The sequence below is a fragment of the Penicillium psychrosexuale genome, assembly GCF_028828465.1.
Source record: "Penicillium psychrosexuale strain IBT 29551 chromosome Unknown utg000006l, whole genome shotgun sequence".
Lineage (NCBI taxonomy): Eukaryota > Fungi > Ascomycota > Eurotiomycetes > Eurotiales > Aspergillaceae > Penicillium > Penicillium psychrosexuale.
The window spans coordinates 1,649,650-1,666,324 of NW_026643191.1; the positions used below are offsets into that span (position 1 = coordinate 1,649,650).

General features: G+C 47.0%; 6 protein-coding genes across 6 annotated transcripts; 3 read left to right on the forward strand and 3 right to left on the reverse strand.

Moving 5' to 3' along the window:
• Positions 1-34: 34 nt before the first annotated feature.
• N7518_010470 (uncharacterized protein) lies at positions 35-1,807 on the forward strand (the record flags this gene model as incomplete). Its single annotated transcript, XM_057191396.1, has 1 exon — positions 35-1,807. The coding sequence occupies one exon, from the start codon at positions 35-37 to the stop codon at positions 1,805-1,807; it is 1,773 nt and encodes a 590-aa protein (XP_057037532.1).
• Positions 1,808-2,165: 358 nt separating this feature from the next.
• N7518_010471 (uncharacterized protein) lies at positions 2,166-3,560 on the reverse strand (the record flags this gene model as incomplete). Its single annotated transcript, XM_057191397.1, has 1 exon — positions 2,166-3,560. One exon carries the CDS (start codon positions 3,558-3,560, stop codon positions 2,166-2,168), a length of 1,395 nt encoding a protein of 464 aa, XP_057037533.1.
• Positions 3,561-4,258: 698 nt separating this feature from the next.
• On the forward strand, positions 4,259-4,471 carry N7518_010472 (uncharacterized protein; the record flags this gene model as incomplete). Its single annotated transcript, XM_057191398.1, has 1 exon — positions 4,259-4,471. One exon carries the CDS (start codon positions 4,259-4,261, stop codon positions 4,469-4,471), a length of 213 nt encoding a protein of 70 aa, XP_057037534.1.
• A 1,382-nt stretch (positions 4,472-5,853) lies between these two features.
• Positions 5,854-7,183, reverse strand: N7518_010473 (Gfo/Idh/MocA family protein; the record flags this gene model as incomplete). Its single annotated transcript, XM_057191399.1, has 3 exons — positions 5,854-6,842; positions 6,893-7,026; positions 7,080-7,183. 3 exons carry the CDS (start codon positions 7,181-7,183, stop codon positions 5,854-5,856), a joined length of 1,227 nt encoding a protein of 408 aa, XP_057037535.1.
• A 2,157-nt stretch (positions 7,184-9,340) lies between these two features.
• N7518_010474 (uncharacterized protein) lies at positions 9,341-10,848 on the forward strand (the record flags this gene model as incomplete). Its single annotated transcript, XM_057191400.1, has 4 exons — positions 9,341-9,507; positions 9,557-10,279; positions 10,336-10,447; positions 10,579-10,848. 4 exons carry the CDS (start codon positions 9,341-9,343, stop codon positions 10,846-10,848), a joined length of 1,272 nt encoding a protein of 423 aa, XP_057037536.1.
• Positions 10,849-11,434: 586 nt separating this feature from the next.
• N7518_010475 (cytochrome P450) lies at positions 11,435-13,127 on the reverse strand (the record flags this gene model as incomplete). Its single annotated transcript, XM_057191401.1, has 2 exons — positions 11,435-12,009; positions 12,068-13,127. The coding sequence occupies 2 exons, from the start codon at positions 13,125-13,127 to the stop codon at positions 11,435-11,437; spliced, it is 1,635 nt and encodes a 544-aa protein (XP_057037537.1).
• Positions 13,128-16,675: the final 3,548 nt, after the last annotated feature.

Below are 16,675 nucleotides of genomic sequence, written 5' to 3' on the forward strand. Positions count from 1 at the left end.
TCTTGATAAGGTCCTCTGTTCTAGTCCCCGGGAGATGACCTGGTCTGATAAAAAGTTCGGACCTGATGGCCCTTGGCAAGCGGTCACGGTGTCCATCGGAAGCAACTACTCTGAACTTGTTGTGCCTTCATCGGTAGTGGCGTTGTACCCGGGAGGTAGTTGGGAAAGTAAAATCCTACTACCTTCCATATGTGACAACAAGTCCCTCTCGTCGGTGTGCTATAGGGATAAAGCGGGTCTTTTTGACAGCGACGTATCAGTCACCTTGGACAATAACTCAATTTCATTGCCTCCATATGGAGCATGGGGTTATGTGGACTGGGGATATACGGACGCAGTTCCAGTTTATGCCAAAGCACGACGAGGAACAGATTGGATAACCATTGACGGTGCTCACGTTCCTGCTGTCGACTTGATTATCATATCTGCTGGATGGCAGACTTACCCTGGTGGACAAGCATACCCTTTACAAGTTGGGACCCTTTCTCTTGGAAGTCCAGATATTAATCAGACATTTGGGGCTTCGATCAAAATCAACGCGACCTTCATCACCAGCTACCTCTACGAGCAGGAGGGGTCCACGAAAATACCATCATATTCCTATGGAATGCATATTGGCTCCGCATCTCTGGGAATCCCTGGCTCACTTCATCTGGGAGGTTATGATCAGAATAGGGTCATTGGAAACGTGTCCGCTCAGTCGTTTTCAAGTGGAAGCTTCCCGATCGAAATGTACGATATGAGTATTGGAGTGGCAGAAGGCGGATCGCCTTGGAATTACTCCAACAAAACAGGTCTCTTGGCAAAGGGAAATTCCTCCCTGGATGCCGGTCTCAAGATTGTTGTGGACCCAGTCAACCCATACATATATCTGCCTCGAAGCACATGTGATGCGATAGCCGCTGAGTTACCCGTCATATACCAACCTGATTATGGCCTCTATTTTTGGAACACATCCGACTCGCAGTACGACAAAATTGTGACCTCTCCAAGTTATGTGGCATTCACGTTTAGCATGAATAGCCGCAATAACGAAGACATCACGATCAAGGTCCCCTTCGCTCTCCTAAATCTCACACTAGAGGCCCCGCTTGTGAAGACGCCGATGCAATACTTCCCATGCATGGCCACCAACAGCACCCCTGCTCTAGACCGCGCTTTTCTCCAAGCAGCCTTTGTCGGCGTTAATTGGCTTGGTGGGAAGTGGTTTTTGGCCCAAGCACCAGGACCTGATGGCTCTTTTATTGTCAATACAGTGACAATAGGGGACAATGAATCCACCATTTCGGGGTCTTCCAACAGTTGGAAAAACACCTGGAAGAACACCTGGAATTTGATTCCTACAAATTCGAACTCGAAAACGACCAAGATGGATACCGAAACAAGCAGCTCAACTACTGGCAGCAATGGTCTCTCCACAGCTGTCAAGATTGGCATCATCGTTAGTTGTACTGTAGGCGGCGTGTTGATGATTGCTATTTGTTGTGGGCTCTGCATTCGCCACCGTCGACAGCAGGAGAAATCGCTCAATCGGGATCAGAATAATGCAGCCAACGGGCGATTTGACCAATGGTCTTCAGCACATCAATCGACGCTTGTGGAAGCTGCCGATAATAAATGGAACCGACTAAATGAATTGCACCACAGCCACCAAATATACGAGATGCGCTCGGAGAGAGGTCCTTTTTATGAGATGGGCCCAGAGAAAGGTCCTATAGTTGCAATCGGTCATAAAAAGGTAGTTCAGCATGGCCGCTTCGAGTTGCCAGAGCAAACGTCCGTCTTCGGGTCTTCTAAATTTATCTGAAAAGCACTACGTTGCCATCATTGCAGAGCGAAGCGAAGCAATTATAATACTTCATATATCCCTGTCATGCTCCATATATTCTGAATCTACTTTCAAGTGTACCTGCTTACGCCACAACCCGTAACTAGTTAATTTTGATCAGCCCGATATTATTAGTGGATTGTACCAGCGCCCCCCTTGGCCAGTGCGACCCCCCTTTAGGCCAAATCGTAGGTCAGTTGATGCCTGAAATATCAGGCAAGAAAGGGGGGTCGCTGGTACAATCTCCTTTTTATGTTCTGAGGCGCTTTGGCTTGACTGGCTGCCAAATAATGTGGGTGAATGATGCGTTCATGGGGATTTACTCGCATTTATGACTCTACCGAGCGACGCCATATTTCGTGAACAAGGGATCACCAAGCAGCCGGTCCAAGCAGCTTTCTTCCACGCCGACCAGAATCTCCATGCCACCATTCGGCAAAACTGGGAGCACAACTTGACAGCCGTTGATGCAGCCAACATGGGGCACTCGTACAGCCTCGATATTGTTGCCCAGCAGTGGTCCCCACTCCAACCCGTACAGTTTGAAGTTCACCCATGAGGTTAACACGCAGTTGAAGCCGGGAACATCTAGAAAAGCGGTCGGTACCAGCCGATCGACGTCTTCAAGCTGCTCTACCAGAGTTATCACATCATCCGTGAACTGCTCATCGGCCCGCAGAATTGCCTTGCGGATTTCCGTCGCCAGATCGGCTAAAGTCGTGGTACTGAGCATTTTGCGGATCGGCGCCGAGACGGACACATACTCTAGGAAACACCCTAAAGTCGATGGATGCAATTTGGGATCTGTCCGCTGTCGCCCGTCAATAGCAATATTGAAAACAGACACAGGGTCACCCTCCAGAGTGTCTAGGGGCGACTGTACTGCCATCACTGTACGCCAGAGTAGTGCCGCGAGAGCATCATTGGTCGATATCCATTTTTGATCGGTCGGCTTGGTCGCATTCGCCGGGGACGCCTCTGCCTTCAGCTTTGCTAAAGACTCCGGGGAAAAATAGAAAATCTGACCGCAATGGCTCAGAGAAGACATCTTTGGCGGGGGTCCCGGGGGTGTGAAAGGAAGAAGAGTATACTCTGGATGATTTTCGAGCTTTCCAGCATTATGGCCGGTCGGCTTTGTCACTTGTTCGCGGTCTTGCCAAATGGCCTCTGGAAGGTGGATGGGATCTAGGATCTCCAGTCCCTGTGCCCGGCGACACTCTTCTGCCCATATGTTTGTCCAAGTATAAAATGTGGTACCGTCACCCGCCATGTGGAGTATGCACCACGTCAAGATCAACCCCCCTCGGATGAAATTGGCCTGTACAACTGAAATCGGCAGTCGCTCCCCAGCGGCAGGCCAAACAGAACGGGGACAGAACGTATCGGCATCGAAGGAGGAGACAGGGAAGGATTTATCTTTCAACTCCGCATAATCAGATCGAAAGGACTCACGTAGGTCCTTGACCACGATGCGCGCTACCTCATTGTTCTCCAGTTTCCGAAATCTCATCACACCCTTTTGTTTCGAACTGCCATCGGGAACGGCTTCGCACGCGACCTCTGGGATTCGTTGTGTGAGAGCTTGGTACCCGGCTTGAAGAACTCGAGTAGCTTCATCCAAGTCATACTCCTCCTGAAGGTGAAAGGGGAAGATGTAACGAAGATAGCCTTTAGGGCCGATACGTTCCAAAACCGTGAGCTCAGGAATCGGTTGGTTATTCACAGAACTCATGTTGTATTTGGGTTAGGGTACTCGGGAAATGAAAAGAGAAGTAGTGGTAGACGGGATGAAGGGTACAGAGTATACGCACTGGAATACGGGGGGTTTATCATTGGCAAATTTCTAAGTCTCTTGCGCATTTGTACCCTTCGAATTATTTTCTACTGCCTAGGCTCAATGGCCATTGTGGTGAGATAGGGATCTTCCGTTTCAAGACCCATTGAAGGATGATGCTTGACTAGGGCTATGCGAGACGGGACATCGCAATTTCACTAAACTATAGTGCGAGTGGCGACATATGGATTATACAGGGATATCATACCGAGGTATTGATTACTTAGATCACATACAGCTTACCATTGGTAAATCGCTAGATAATACCCCGTATGGAGTAGTGTGCAGGCTCTGGCATAGCCCTAACGGCCCGAACAACGCTGATACCAGCTTTCTTTAAGGCAGGATCGGCGCTTCTCCGACGGCGATCGCCCTGAAATTAGCCTGTATACCAAGAATGTCTGGTGCAATATCTTCATGTGGTAAGATGTTCATCTGCAAAAGTACATAATTTTAGGAGCCATCAGATTTGATTGCTAGAGTGAATCCATCATGATAGGAACTATCTCATTCGCTCCGCAGATTAATAGCTGATCCTGCTGTGTGCTTCAGTTCGATGCTGCGAGATTTCTCCTATTAAGTACGCATAGTTTGCTATGAATGAGGACCCGGCCATTGTCGCTCTCTTTGGGCCAGCCCCGCTGAATATCGACCTCACTGCCAGTGAGGTATCTGTTAACAATGGTGTGGTCATTGCAATGCTGTGTCTGGCTGCTTTGTTGGTGATTCTACGCTTCACTGCTCGAATTGTCCTCCAAAATGCCTTGATGGCGGATGACTGGGCAATTATTGCGGCACTAGTGAGTTAATCCTTCGCCAGTTTAGATCACCTTTTTTGACTGTATTGGATCGAAGGTTTGTATAGGTGTCTCAGCTGGAATAAGTGTCGCCGGTAAGTACTAAACTCCCAGCAAAATACCATTGTTTAACAGAGCAACGTTGTACCTAGGCGGCACTACTGGTGCAGGAAAACACATCTGGGCAGTCAAGCTGGAAGAATTAATGGACTTGTATAGAGTAAGAAAATGCCCTTCAAAAGAGCCCTTGACTTTTCTAACCCAGCTTTATTTAGCTTTTATTCTCTTACACGTTCATTTACGCCTCGTCCTGTACTTGCACCAGACTCTCCATTCTTTTCTTTTATGCGCGAATCTTTTCCCCTTTGGAATCCTCGTTGAAAGCGGCTCTCATTGTCGGATTGGTACTCACACTCTCATATCCTATCATTATTTGGGTAAGTATGGGCAATGCTTGCAAACCAGTGTCCCACTTTTGGACACAATTCAGCGGCGCCGAAGGAAAATGCATCAATATCAACCAATTCTTTCTCGCACTAGGGATCCTCAACATGCTAAATGATCTCATCATTCTGATCATCCCTTTTCCGCGAATAGCTCGGCTACAAATGACCCTTCGGAAGAAATTAGCAATTTGTGGCATCATGGCCGTGGGAATCTTGTATGGCCTCTTTGCTTTTCTTTCTAAGCCTCATTCCGTGAACAGAGCTGAACCATTCATCCTAGTGTTTTTGTTGCGAGCATCGTGCGAATCCATTATCTCTCTGAATTCATGGGCGCCGTGGACGTGACATGGCTGATGGGACCCGTATTCATCTGGTCAACCATCGAGCCATCGGTCGCGGTGGTTTGTGCCTGTCTGCCTCACCTTGCACCGCTTGCTCGACTCGCCCATCGATCAATCTTATCAAGTTTGAATTCACAAAGATGCACTATCATTCCAGAAAGACCAGGACTCCACAGTGGCTCGGGGGAGGGTCTCCAGATGGGGAATCAAACCAGCAACCGGGGACCAACATTTGACTACGGGTTCGATCAAATGAAAAGGAACGCAAAAGACGATGAAATTGGACTAACTAACTATATCACCGCCGGTCAGAATGAGGCCACGAATCCTTCGAATGACTCCATCTCCGAGGATATTGGTCATAATCACTCAATTGCTGTTCATTCAAGTCTTGTGCAATCGGCCTCACCAAGACCACCCTGGTAGGGTGATACTATATGGAATCAAGTCCCTACTGCATTAGACTTGGAGAACACAATACCATTCCATAACCCGCTTTCATAGGAGGAGATGAATACCTAACAGCGAGCTACCGGTTTCCTTCATATCATGTACATATCGTCAGATAAGAATATAGGCAATGTTGCCTTATTTCAACACACTTTAATCACCGGAACTCGCTTGTTGGCCGCAGTCCTAAACCACTCTTCTCGTACGCCATGTCAATCATCTTCATCTGATTCCATGAATCCTTACCCTCAACCCAATATTGTGTGGAACGCCCCTTAACACGATTGACAAACTCTTCAAGTTGGTACCGATATGACATCCACCATTCCTCACCGGGGAGATTCGCAAATTCACCCCCTGCCTCCTTGTAACTGTAAGCCTTATGTGCCTTGGATTCGGTCCAAGTCTTGACCGGCATGCCATCACTCTTGTTACGAATAACGAAGGTATCCTTGACATCGATACGGTGCCAGATGAAAGCATGGATAAAACCGTGTAGCGTCACCACCCGTGTGCGTAGCTTCTCTTGTGACTCCGGGATGGACTTGTCATCGACGACGACTTCCTTGTGTGTGACGCGGGCCTCGGACGGTTTCCATAGGATAGGCCCACGCATGGTGGTGGAAGCTTCGGCAATACCGCCATTCGGGAAGCGAAATTTGGCTTTAAAGTCAGTATCACACTGGTCATGGATGCCGTCACCGAAGATGCCAGGTTCGCAGGTTAGACACTCCTCGGGTTCGTCATCAAAGATCATGCGGATAACGCCGAAATTGTATGTGCCCATCATCATCATGCTCCCGCCGGCGAGTTTGTAATTGAACCCGATGTTGTCCTTGTCGAGCATCAACCATGGAACCATAGAGTCTGTATGGACGTGGACGACATCGGCGGGGGTGATGAAGGACCGGAACTTGTGCACTGCAGGATGGAACCGGTTGTGGAAGGCCTCGAGCAACACGGGGGCATTTGGCTGTGATAGCTCTGGTAGATTGAAGAGAATCTCGGCCTCAATGGCGTTAGAGCTCGACGGCTTTTCTAAAAGGACATGTTTGCCGGCACGAATGGCGCGTATGGCCCATTCGAAGTGTAAACTGTTGGGCAAAGGGATCAAGACTGCATCGATCTTGGGGTCGTCCAGGATTTCTGTTCATAGTGAGAAGGGGTTCTCTAGTAAGCCCCTGAGTCTAACGCACCCTCGTAGGATGTGCGAACATCGGGGATGTTGTGCTTTTTAGCGAATGCCGAGGCACGGGCATGATCTCTAGCCGCAATCGCTTGCACGATAACCTCGGAATGTGAGAGGGCTGGTGTGATCAAGGCGAGAGGTCTATCAGAAATCAGGTTCAGCAAGGCGATCACTTTGGGAAATAGTGAACTCACGCAATCTGGGCCGCCCCCAGGATGCCAAAACGGATAGCATCGTTCTTCTTCTCGACCTTTGGAGGGCCGAATGCCGTGAAAACTCGCATAATCATTGCTGCCATTCTATTTATTTTCCTTGCTTGAAATGTCCTAGAGACAAACAATCCGTGAATTTAATACCAAAGTGGGAATGGTAGTTGTACCGTCGGGGTAAAGGTTGGACCGAGTGACAGGGTATAGGAAAGGGGATGACAGGGCATAGAGTGGCTAACACGTCTCAATAGTTAAGTCCATCACAACCTATCGCTCGAAACATGCGGACCATTGAATTTGCCATAGACGGCGTTATTGACGGCGGTATCGCACGACAATATAAAGAAAAATAAACCTCCTCACAGCGCCGAGATCATGTGGTGGGGATTGGATAAAATACCACGAATAGATACATTTGGAAGCATAACGGATTACTATCGATGTATGCTTCCAGCCCACGAGGCAGGATGGACCTGACCGTCAATTAGATCGCACAGGCTTAACTAAAATCACACAGAGCCCGATGACGTTTGTTTATCTGGAAATAGTGGATCTCACGGCAGCTCAGGTTCTTTGTTTGGAGACAGCTTCCTCGTTACAGACGAGCCTACACTTCTATCGCTGACTTTTAACGGATATGTTTCTTATGTCTACGAGCTGAACAATCTGACTAAAGAAAGGCTTCCGAAATGAGATTAATTGTTTGCTGAAACTTAGAAGCACAATCCCACTATCCATGATCCTCCCTGTTAGTTAATGGTTGATCGAGTACGGAGTAACTGTTTACCAAACCGAGTCGGATCTATGCATAGGGACTACGAGATCTGCCTAAGGGCCTTTTTATTATCTGTGCTTGCACATAGGTGCCGACACATAAAACCCCAAGTTGTGCGATAAATAATCTTTCGGCCGATAGTGCACATGGAGACTCATCGACACAACGAGATAGGCAGTGATTTGCAAAATGGAAATGGATGGTCAATATCAACCGTAGCTGTCTGCTATGATTTAATCGCCTATTGTCTCGGCCGGGTCGCGCTTCTTTCTCGAACATCAATAGAAAGTACCTTGAATCATTGTGCTTCATGTCCAGCTTTAATGAGAGTGCTAATGCACTGCGTTTGATTTCCTTTGAATTAAGCTCTATTCTATTTAGTAATTCCCTACTCCATATTTCACAAAATCACGTAGACAAAATCAAGCTAAGCCAAATAATTTCCTCCACCAAAAAATGAAAATATCGAGCCCCCTTTGGAGTTCATCCTGTTCACAACCAAGAGACATGGCCACGGGTTCCGAAACTAGAAACGGTCGACGTAGGTGATGGAAGGTCATTCGGCAAAGAGGGCAGCTGGCGTCATGTGTACATATCCACTTGTCGATGCAAGGTTTGTGGAATAGGTGCTGGCATGGCAATTGAGATCGATCGAGAGCTCATATCCCCGAGACAGATAGTACATATATGGATGGTGACAGCCTGTCGAGTATTAGCCCTAGACATGACTGGCTTAGGCCTCATGGTGAGTTACAAGTCGGGTTGAGCCCATATAGCAAGGCATGTTGGCTAGTTCGATATCCATCGGCCGGAGTAAGAAGTTTCGTTACTGAACGGGAATAGCACAGGAAATAGAAGAAAATCTTCGCACTATGTCCAATGCTATGTTTGTCAATTGCATCTAGCCATCACTATATACAAGATCAAACTCGTTAGGACGTGGGTCTTTCGAAGAAAATATGAATAAAGGAGTTACTTCCATCATTTATCAGAATTATTATGTAAGTACTCCGTATTCTTTCCCGGCTTTCCCGCTTTCCCGGCTTCGAATTTCTCGCTTGCTTCCACTTCTGCTCTTGACAACGTAGTGATAAGTGGGAGTAGGCCTAGGACCAGGTTCCCCTCACGCGGGGTGAGGAGAAATAAAGTACGTATTGATCTGAGTTGCAATATTAATGGCCTGATTGAGACCATCAAGACATCCGACCCGGTCAAACCTCCCCCGACCTCCGACTTGACGTACAAGGGTTGATGTCTATATCTCTCGCCCGAGATAGCCCACCAACTGAAGACGGTGATGTCAGACCGTTATCATCATTGAAACAACTCTCTCTAGGGATGGCTTGTGAGTAGTATAAGTACCTATTTGTCTGCCTCGGAAAACTCTTTCACTGCGAGAATCAAATTCAATATCACCTATATCAATATCTTTTTCAACTTTGCCTTACGGACATTCAGTAATCCGTCCACAATGTCGGACCCCAACAATCCTAATATCAAGATTAGATCCACTCCACAATGGTCTCTCTACAGACGGGATGCATTCTGGAATACCAACAATGGCGTCTATCCGCTTTTCAACACGGACCCAGCTGAGGTCGAGAAGCTCGCGAAGGAGAAACTGTCTCAAGGAGGATGGTAAGTTTAGTCATCCGAAGCATAACATCTCATCAACTTATCAATCTAGGTACTATTCGTCATGTAATGCGGGCATGTCTTGGACCCATCTGGCTAACCGCCAGGCATTCTACCGCCACCGCATTATTCCACGCACTCTAGTGGACACGAACACTAGAGATACCGTGACTGAGATCTTCGGTCATCGAGTCTCGGCTCCCATCGGCTTCGCCCCCATTGGTATCAATCGCATCTATCATGCTACCGGCGAGCTTTCGGTTGCCAAAGTTGCCGAGGAATTGAACTTGGCGTACTGCCTTTCCTCTGCTGGTAGCTACAGCATCGAAGATGTTGGAAAGGCCAACGGCAACGGTCCGCGTTTCTTCCAGCTGTACCAGAGCCACGACGATGAGCAGGCCATTTCTATGATGCAGCGCGCCTGGGACTCCGGCTATGATGCATGCATGCTCACCACCGACACCTGGTCTCTTGGATGGCGCCACAATGATGTCTTCACCGGCAACTACGCATTCTACCACGATCACGGTGTAGGTGATATTGGCCTGCAGGACCCTGTGTTCCAGCAGCGCTTGAAAGAGGCAGGTATCGACCCTAAGAAAAATCCCAAGGAGGCCGGTGCCAAATGGATCGACGAGAATATTTGGCATGGCCGGGCCCATACCTGGGAGAAGGTCAAGTGGACCATGGCCCAATGGAAGCGGATCAGCGGCGGTAGACCTTTCTGTTTGAAGGGAATTCAAAGCGTCGAGGCTGCTGAGAAATGTGTTGAAATGTATGTCGATGAGAATTTGCGAGTTCATCCATGAAAAATGCTAACCATAGCGATAGTGGTATTGACGGCATTGTTGTGACGAACCATGCCGGTCGCCAGGTGGATGGCGCCATCGCTAGCCTTGATGCTCTGGAAAAGATTGTCGATGCCGTTGGTGATGGGCTATACGTAAGTGAGAACATGTTACCAGATCCCCCCGAGAAAGACGTACCGTGAACATATAAGGCGGAAGGGAAGATAACAAAGACTTGGGGGATCGGAGAATACTGAAACCATGCTAATGTATCGACGTCCGACAGATCATGTTCGACTCTGGCGTGCGCAGCGCTGCGGATGCTTTCAAGGCTCTTGCTCTGGGGGCTAAGTTTGTCTTCCTCGGCCGATTGTGGGTTTGGGGTTTGAGTATTGCTGGCGAGGCTGGCGTGCGACATGTGATGAAGAGTTTCTTGGCTGAATTTGATATTCTGATGGAGGAGGCTGGATTCCAATCTATTGAACAGATTGATAGGTCGGCTATCGACAGCCTTCCCAACACTTCAAATTTGATCGCTGAACACAGTCGGATTTGAGATCCATCAGGGTTTGGGAAGACAACGTGGAGCCAGTTGTCGTCGTGAAAAGAAGGCGAATTAGAAAACCCCTGAAATAGTTTGACTGTTGGGGAATCTGGAATCCGAAATTATTGAAGTCGATTGATTCTTCTTACGAATTCTGGAATGTGTAGCCAAGAAATCGGGGGCGTATTGTAACATGCCTGCCTTATGTTGCGAACATATTGAACATAGAATATTTGATTTGAGTAGCAATGAACATGATTTCCATAACCCAAGTAGTATTTAACACGGCAATGTAATGCGCACCAAAGGATACCAAGCACACCGAGCTCAGCTCAAAATGGTCGAGGCCCTGGCTGTAGTAGGATCTGGAGTCTTGCCAGGGGTGCTTCCCAATATTAGGGTCAGCGCCCCGTTCTAATATAACAAGATTAGATTTGCTAAAAGGAAAAAGGAAGCTGAGAGGGTAGCTCTGAAGTGGTGAACGAGGCGATCAAGAATATTACGTAAGGTAGACGACAGCAGGATTTGAGCGGTGAATGGTTTCTGCCAGAACGAGGTTGAGACCGAAATCCCACCGAGGAAAGAAAAGGGTATTCATTCATTCTAAAGACTTTTCAATCTTTGCCGCCTCCAAAATTGCCGAGTGATCCAGGTTATGAGTGGTGCCCGCACTCAGGATCGCATCACGCACCCACTGCCCCCTCGGACGCATCACTGACCTAAACGGCTTGGGCAAAGTGACAAAACCCTCCGTGCAGTCCATATCATGGACCTTGTGTCTCGCGCCTGTGCTCTCGTCCACAACGCCAGCCTCGACATCAAATGACCACAGCATGCGCGCCATTTGGATGAATAGCTGGTTGCGCGCGATGAGACGGCCCGTACAGATTCTGCGCCCGAACCCGAAACCCGTATGCGGTAGATCCTTGAGGGCTGATGTGTTGAAGCCGCAGACGTCGCTATGCTCATTAGCGGATTCCTCGGCGAGCCACCGCTCCGGGATGAAGTTGTCGACGTCCCCGCCGAAGACGGCCTCATCGCGAGTGATGGCGAATGCGTTAGGGAGGACAGTTGAGTTGGCGGGGATATGGTAGCCCATGTACTCGTCCTCGGTCTTGGTGAAGTGTGGCACACCTTGGACGACGACGGGGCGCCAGCGGAGGGTCTCGCTCGCTGTGTCATGTCATGTGAGACCTTGCCCATTGTTTGAATAAGAACAAGAGAAACTCACCAATAGCGTCGATGTAGGCCAGCTTCGGACGGTCTTCGAAGCTGGGTAGGCGATCCTTACCGACGACCTCGTCTAGCAGCTGTTGCGCCTTCTTCACCCAGCCACGCGATCCCGACGTAATCCAAGCAACGATAAACCAGTCCAGCGCAACAGTCGAAGTATCCAAACCAGCATCGGCAAGAATGCCTAGATCAAACGCGAGCTCAACCTCCGGCATTCCCGCAGCCTCCGCCGAGGCCTTCATATACTTCGCAAAGTTCCACTTGCCGCTACTCAGCCCCTTCCTCAAGTTCCCAACATGCAGCTGACGCTCTAGCTCGAACAGCTCCTCGCCCTCCTTCTTCCACGGCGCCAGAAACTTGGGCAGGTAATTCAGCGATGGGAACGAGTCGACAATGTATGCGCCCACCTGCCCGGTGCGCGCAAACTCCGCCTGCACGCGCTTCCCGTCCATCAGCTCCTTCTCGTATCCCGTTTGCAGCCGGTAGCCGTAGTTCAGACAGTAGATGGTACTGGCCATTGCACGCTCGAAGTGGTGGTGGAAGTCTACCCCTTTCTCGCCGAACTTGTCCCACTCGCCTAGCACGTCCCATAGCAGTTGCTGCGACTCGAGGTCCTGTAGCGGGCGGTAGTTGCTCGCAGCGCGCAGGGTTAGAAGCGGGGCCTCCATCTTCTGGTGTAGTTTGTACTGGTCGTTGTATGGTCGGAGGAGCATGTGCATGCCCCTAGTGACAAGCTCGCCGGCCATGACCAAGCGTGGGCGGTCCGAGTATCGCGAGCTGCGGCGGTTGAGGAGATCGTGTGCGGCCTGGTGAGTCGACAGGATGATGAGCGGCTGCCCAGCCATGCTGAGGTGCATGATCGGGCCATACTTCTTGCTCCAGTGGTAGAGCTCCAGCCACTGGAGGCTCTTGGGCAGCTGGTGAATATTTCCGATTAGAGGCGCGGGCTTGGGTCCTGGCGGTAAGGGCAGCGAGGGGCATTTGAAGAGTGAGAGGACAAGGCGGGCGATTACAATCGCGCCGAGAGCGCCGAGTAGATAGGTTGCAAAGCCGGGCATTTTGCTATACCTGCACAGACGAGGCAGATAAGCGTAACTGTGACTGCGACTGGAACTGGGGTGGCGAGCAGACCAAGCAGGCCAATTTAAGTACCGTGTCCCTCCCTCTCCGTCGGGTTGGCATTGAAAGATGTGTGGAGTGGTACTATTGTGCAGAGGCCAATGGGTGCGCGCAGCTATTTAATCCAGATGCTCATTGGGCTCATTGGGCTCATTGGGCTCATTGGGGCTCCTTCGACAGCAGCACCATACTAGGATACGGGCCCGTCTAGGCTTGGAGAAGTAAGCCATATCTAGTGATAGTGCAGATCGCGTGATCAGACCTCTTACGTGGATCGTCTAGTGTTTACAATCTTTTCCGGCCACGCTAATATATACTAACGTGTGGGAGTGGTAGGGCTGTTAAATTGAATTTCAAAATCTTGAATTGAAAACATATTTTTAGGGTATTGATATAGCCCACCCCCTATAGATCATACCACCCCCCTTTGGATCGGACCACCCCCCTCTGCCTGAATTTTCAGTACCGCCTTCCTAATTTGGTTGAGTACCTGCCTCGACACTTGCTTCTGTCTACCGCTCTCCTTACCGCCTCCTAATTTATATACCGCTTTTATCTTAAACTGTATAAGATAGTAGTAGGACAGCAGGTACCTACAGTTTGTATATAAACGTCTAATAAAATTAAGTTACTCCTATCACTCGTATATATATATGTAGATTAGATTAAGGGTATTAATAATCTAATTCTAGTTTATAACTTTCAGTCTACCTTCTTCTATCCTATTGCTCTATCAATCCCATTACTTTGATCACTAATATAGCCTCCCTAGGCCTTGATTACCTCAATTCTGATCCTAAGGACCTCGAGGTTATTCCTAAGTCCCTAATTAGGATACCCAGTACCAATCTAGGTACCGTTATAAGCACCGAGTGTCTACCTACTAAGCCAATCATTAGGCTTAGAAGTATTGAACTATATATTCAGCCTCTACCCGCTTAGCTAATTACCGCGATAAGTACCAAGTCTCTATCTACTCAGCTAATTATTAGGCTTAGAAGTATTAAACCATATATTTAGCCTCTACCTACTCAGCTAATCACTGTGATAAGTACCGAGTCTCTATCTACTAAGCTAATTACCGAGCTAATACTAGGCCCTATACCTACACTAGGCCTTTTTTTCTTACCTCTTCCTCCCTTTAACTAATAATATAATACTGTAGAGTATAGAATGGCTATAATTAATAACTTTACTTACCAGTATGGCTATATAGTTTCAACCCTCCGATCAAAGTATACTAAAAAGGGCGTTTTTAAGACCGTTCGACTATATTATAACCGAGGTCGTATGTAGCGAGATCGCCTAGACCATGACTATATCTACTAGACCATAACGCTTATAAACTAATGTCCATTTGCTATCTCTCTTTACCTTTAATATAAGACGAATACCTAGCTCCTAACCCTTAAGAATACTACCTATAACCATAAGGGGTCTCCTAAATCAAGCTATACAATTTACCGGATACTTAAGACTTAGGAAAAAGTAATATATATTAAGAAACAACTTGAATAAGGCTTATTAACCCGTTATATCCTTACTAGGATTCGGTAGGATGATTCTAATTTAGCTTTATAGCCCTATGATATCTATAACTTCCGGAGAAAGCTATATATAGAGTTTTTAGCTAGTCGTATACCCCTTTAGGCGTTACTCTAAGAACTTCTAAAGGACAGAGAGTGGTTCTTTAGATATAAGGTTAATAGTGAAAACTATATTACAGCCTTATTCTATATCTACAAATCCAGTATTATAATACTTAAGTTAAATCCCTGGGTTATCTCGATAGACTATATATATAAGACCAATCGTTATAGGCTTCTATTACTTGATATCGTTAGATTCACTGCTACTGGTTCAAGCTTTTACCTTAGCTTTACATTTATTAAAGATAAAAAGTATGAAATATATAAACTCGTTCTACATTACCTAGCTAAAGTCTACGAGTCTCTTAGACTTAAAGAACCCTATACTATCCTTATAGATAAGGAATAGGCACTATTAGATACTATCGATAAAGTATTCCTAGATACTAAAGGGATACTTTATATATGGTACATTAATATATATATCTTAAAGAAAGCACGTCTAATTCTTACCGACTAGATCGCTAAATCCTAATAAGAGAGTACCTAGTCCAGTACTAGTACCTGTACCTAGAGAATAAAGGCTGAACTTAAAGAGGAGTATCGCTAAGTCGATAAGGCCTAGAAGTAAATGCTGAAACAGTAGAATTGTATTATCTATACTACTACTATTAAAGGGATGACCGAGCGCTAGGGGTTCTTTTAGGAGAACTATAGTGATCTAATCTTTAGGCCCTTACTTAACTATCTCTAGGACAAGTAGATTAATAACTGTCCCCAGCAGTTTCTCTATTACTATACCGCTAAGTATCTCTATCTTAACGAGATAGCGATTTCTCGTATAGAGGGTGCTTATTGGTTACTTAAATAGGACCTCTAGGTTTCGATAAATGACTTACTAGTTATTCTCCGGATTTTTAAGCGTATTATTAAGCTTCAATTCGCTAAGATTACTAGTAAGATTAAGAGCCAGAAAATCAGAAGGCTAATAATTATTTTATAACTATATAAACTACTTATTAGACGAATCTTAGTAAAAGCAATTCAGTATATAAAAGATATCTATATAAGATATCTCCCAGAAGTAGAGGATAAACCACTAATTCCCCTAAGTTATAATTATAATTCGAAGGAAACAGCAGGGTTCCCTTATATCTATATCCTTAAGTAGTATAAGGATAAAAGCCGATACCTTAAGCTATCACTCTTCTACTAGCATTAGCATTTATAGAGCGTAGATATACCGCTAATTAATCTATTACTTCTACTTTAAGATCCCCTTTAAGTACGCCGCCGAGGACGTCTACCTAGTATACAGAACTTTACTCAGCCTAGTACTCAGCCTAGTATACAGCCTAGCATACAGCTAAGCATCCTACCAAGTACCTAGGGTATGCAATCCTTACTAGATCCTCTTACTCAGGATCGATCGACTCAGCGCGATCCCTCTAGATTTGAGTATATACTCCCACAGCAACGTAGATAAGGACGAGGGCGGCCGCGTGGACGCGGCTAGGGACATAGAGCCAATACTATGACTAAGGGTAGTAATACTAAGACTATAACATAGGGATAGGGACGAGGACAGGGACGCGGCCGGGGACGTAGAGCCGATACTATGACTAAGGGTAGTGATACCGAGACTATAACACAGGGATAAGGATAGGGATATGGAAAGCAAGCTCGAGGAGGCAGTACTTAAGGAGAATATTACTTTATAGAGTATCTTCTTTATTAAAATCCTAGCTTAGTGTCAATGGCGCTATCAGCCTTTCCGCCTAAAAACAACAGAGTCGGCTTTTCTGTAGAAAATATCTTAAAGCGGTAAATTTCTGCCCTAAACGTACGATTTTTTCTATATATAGGCAGAATTATATGGTAGAAAAAATAAAGTATGG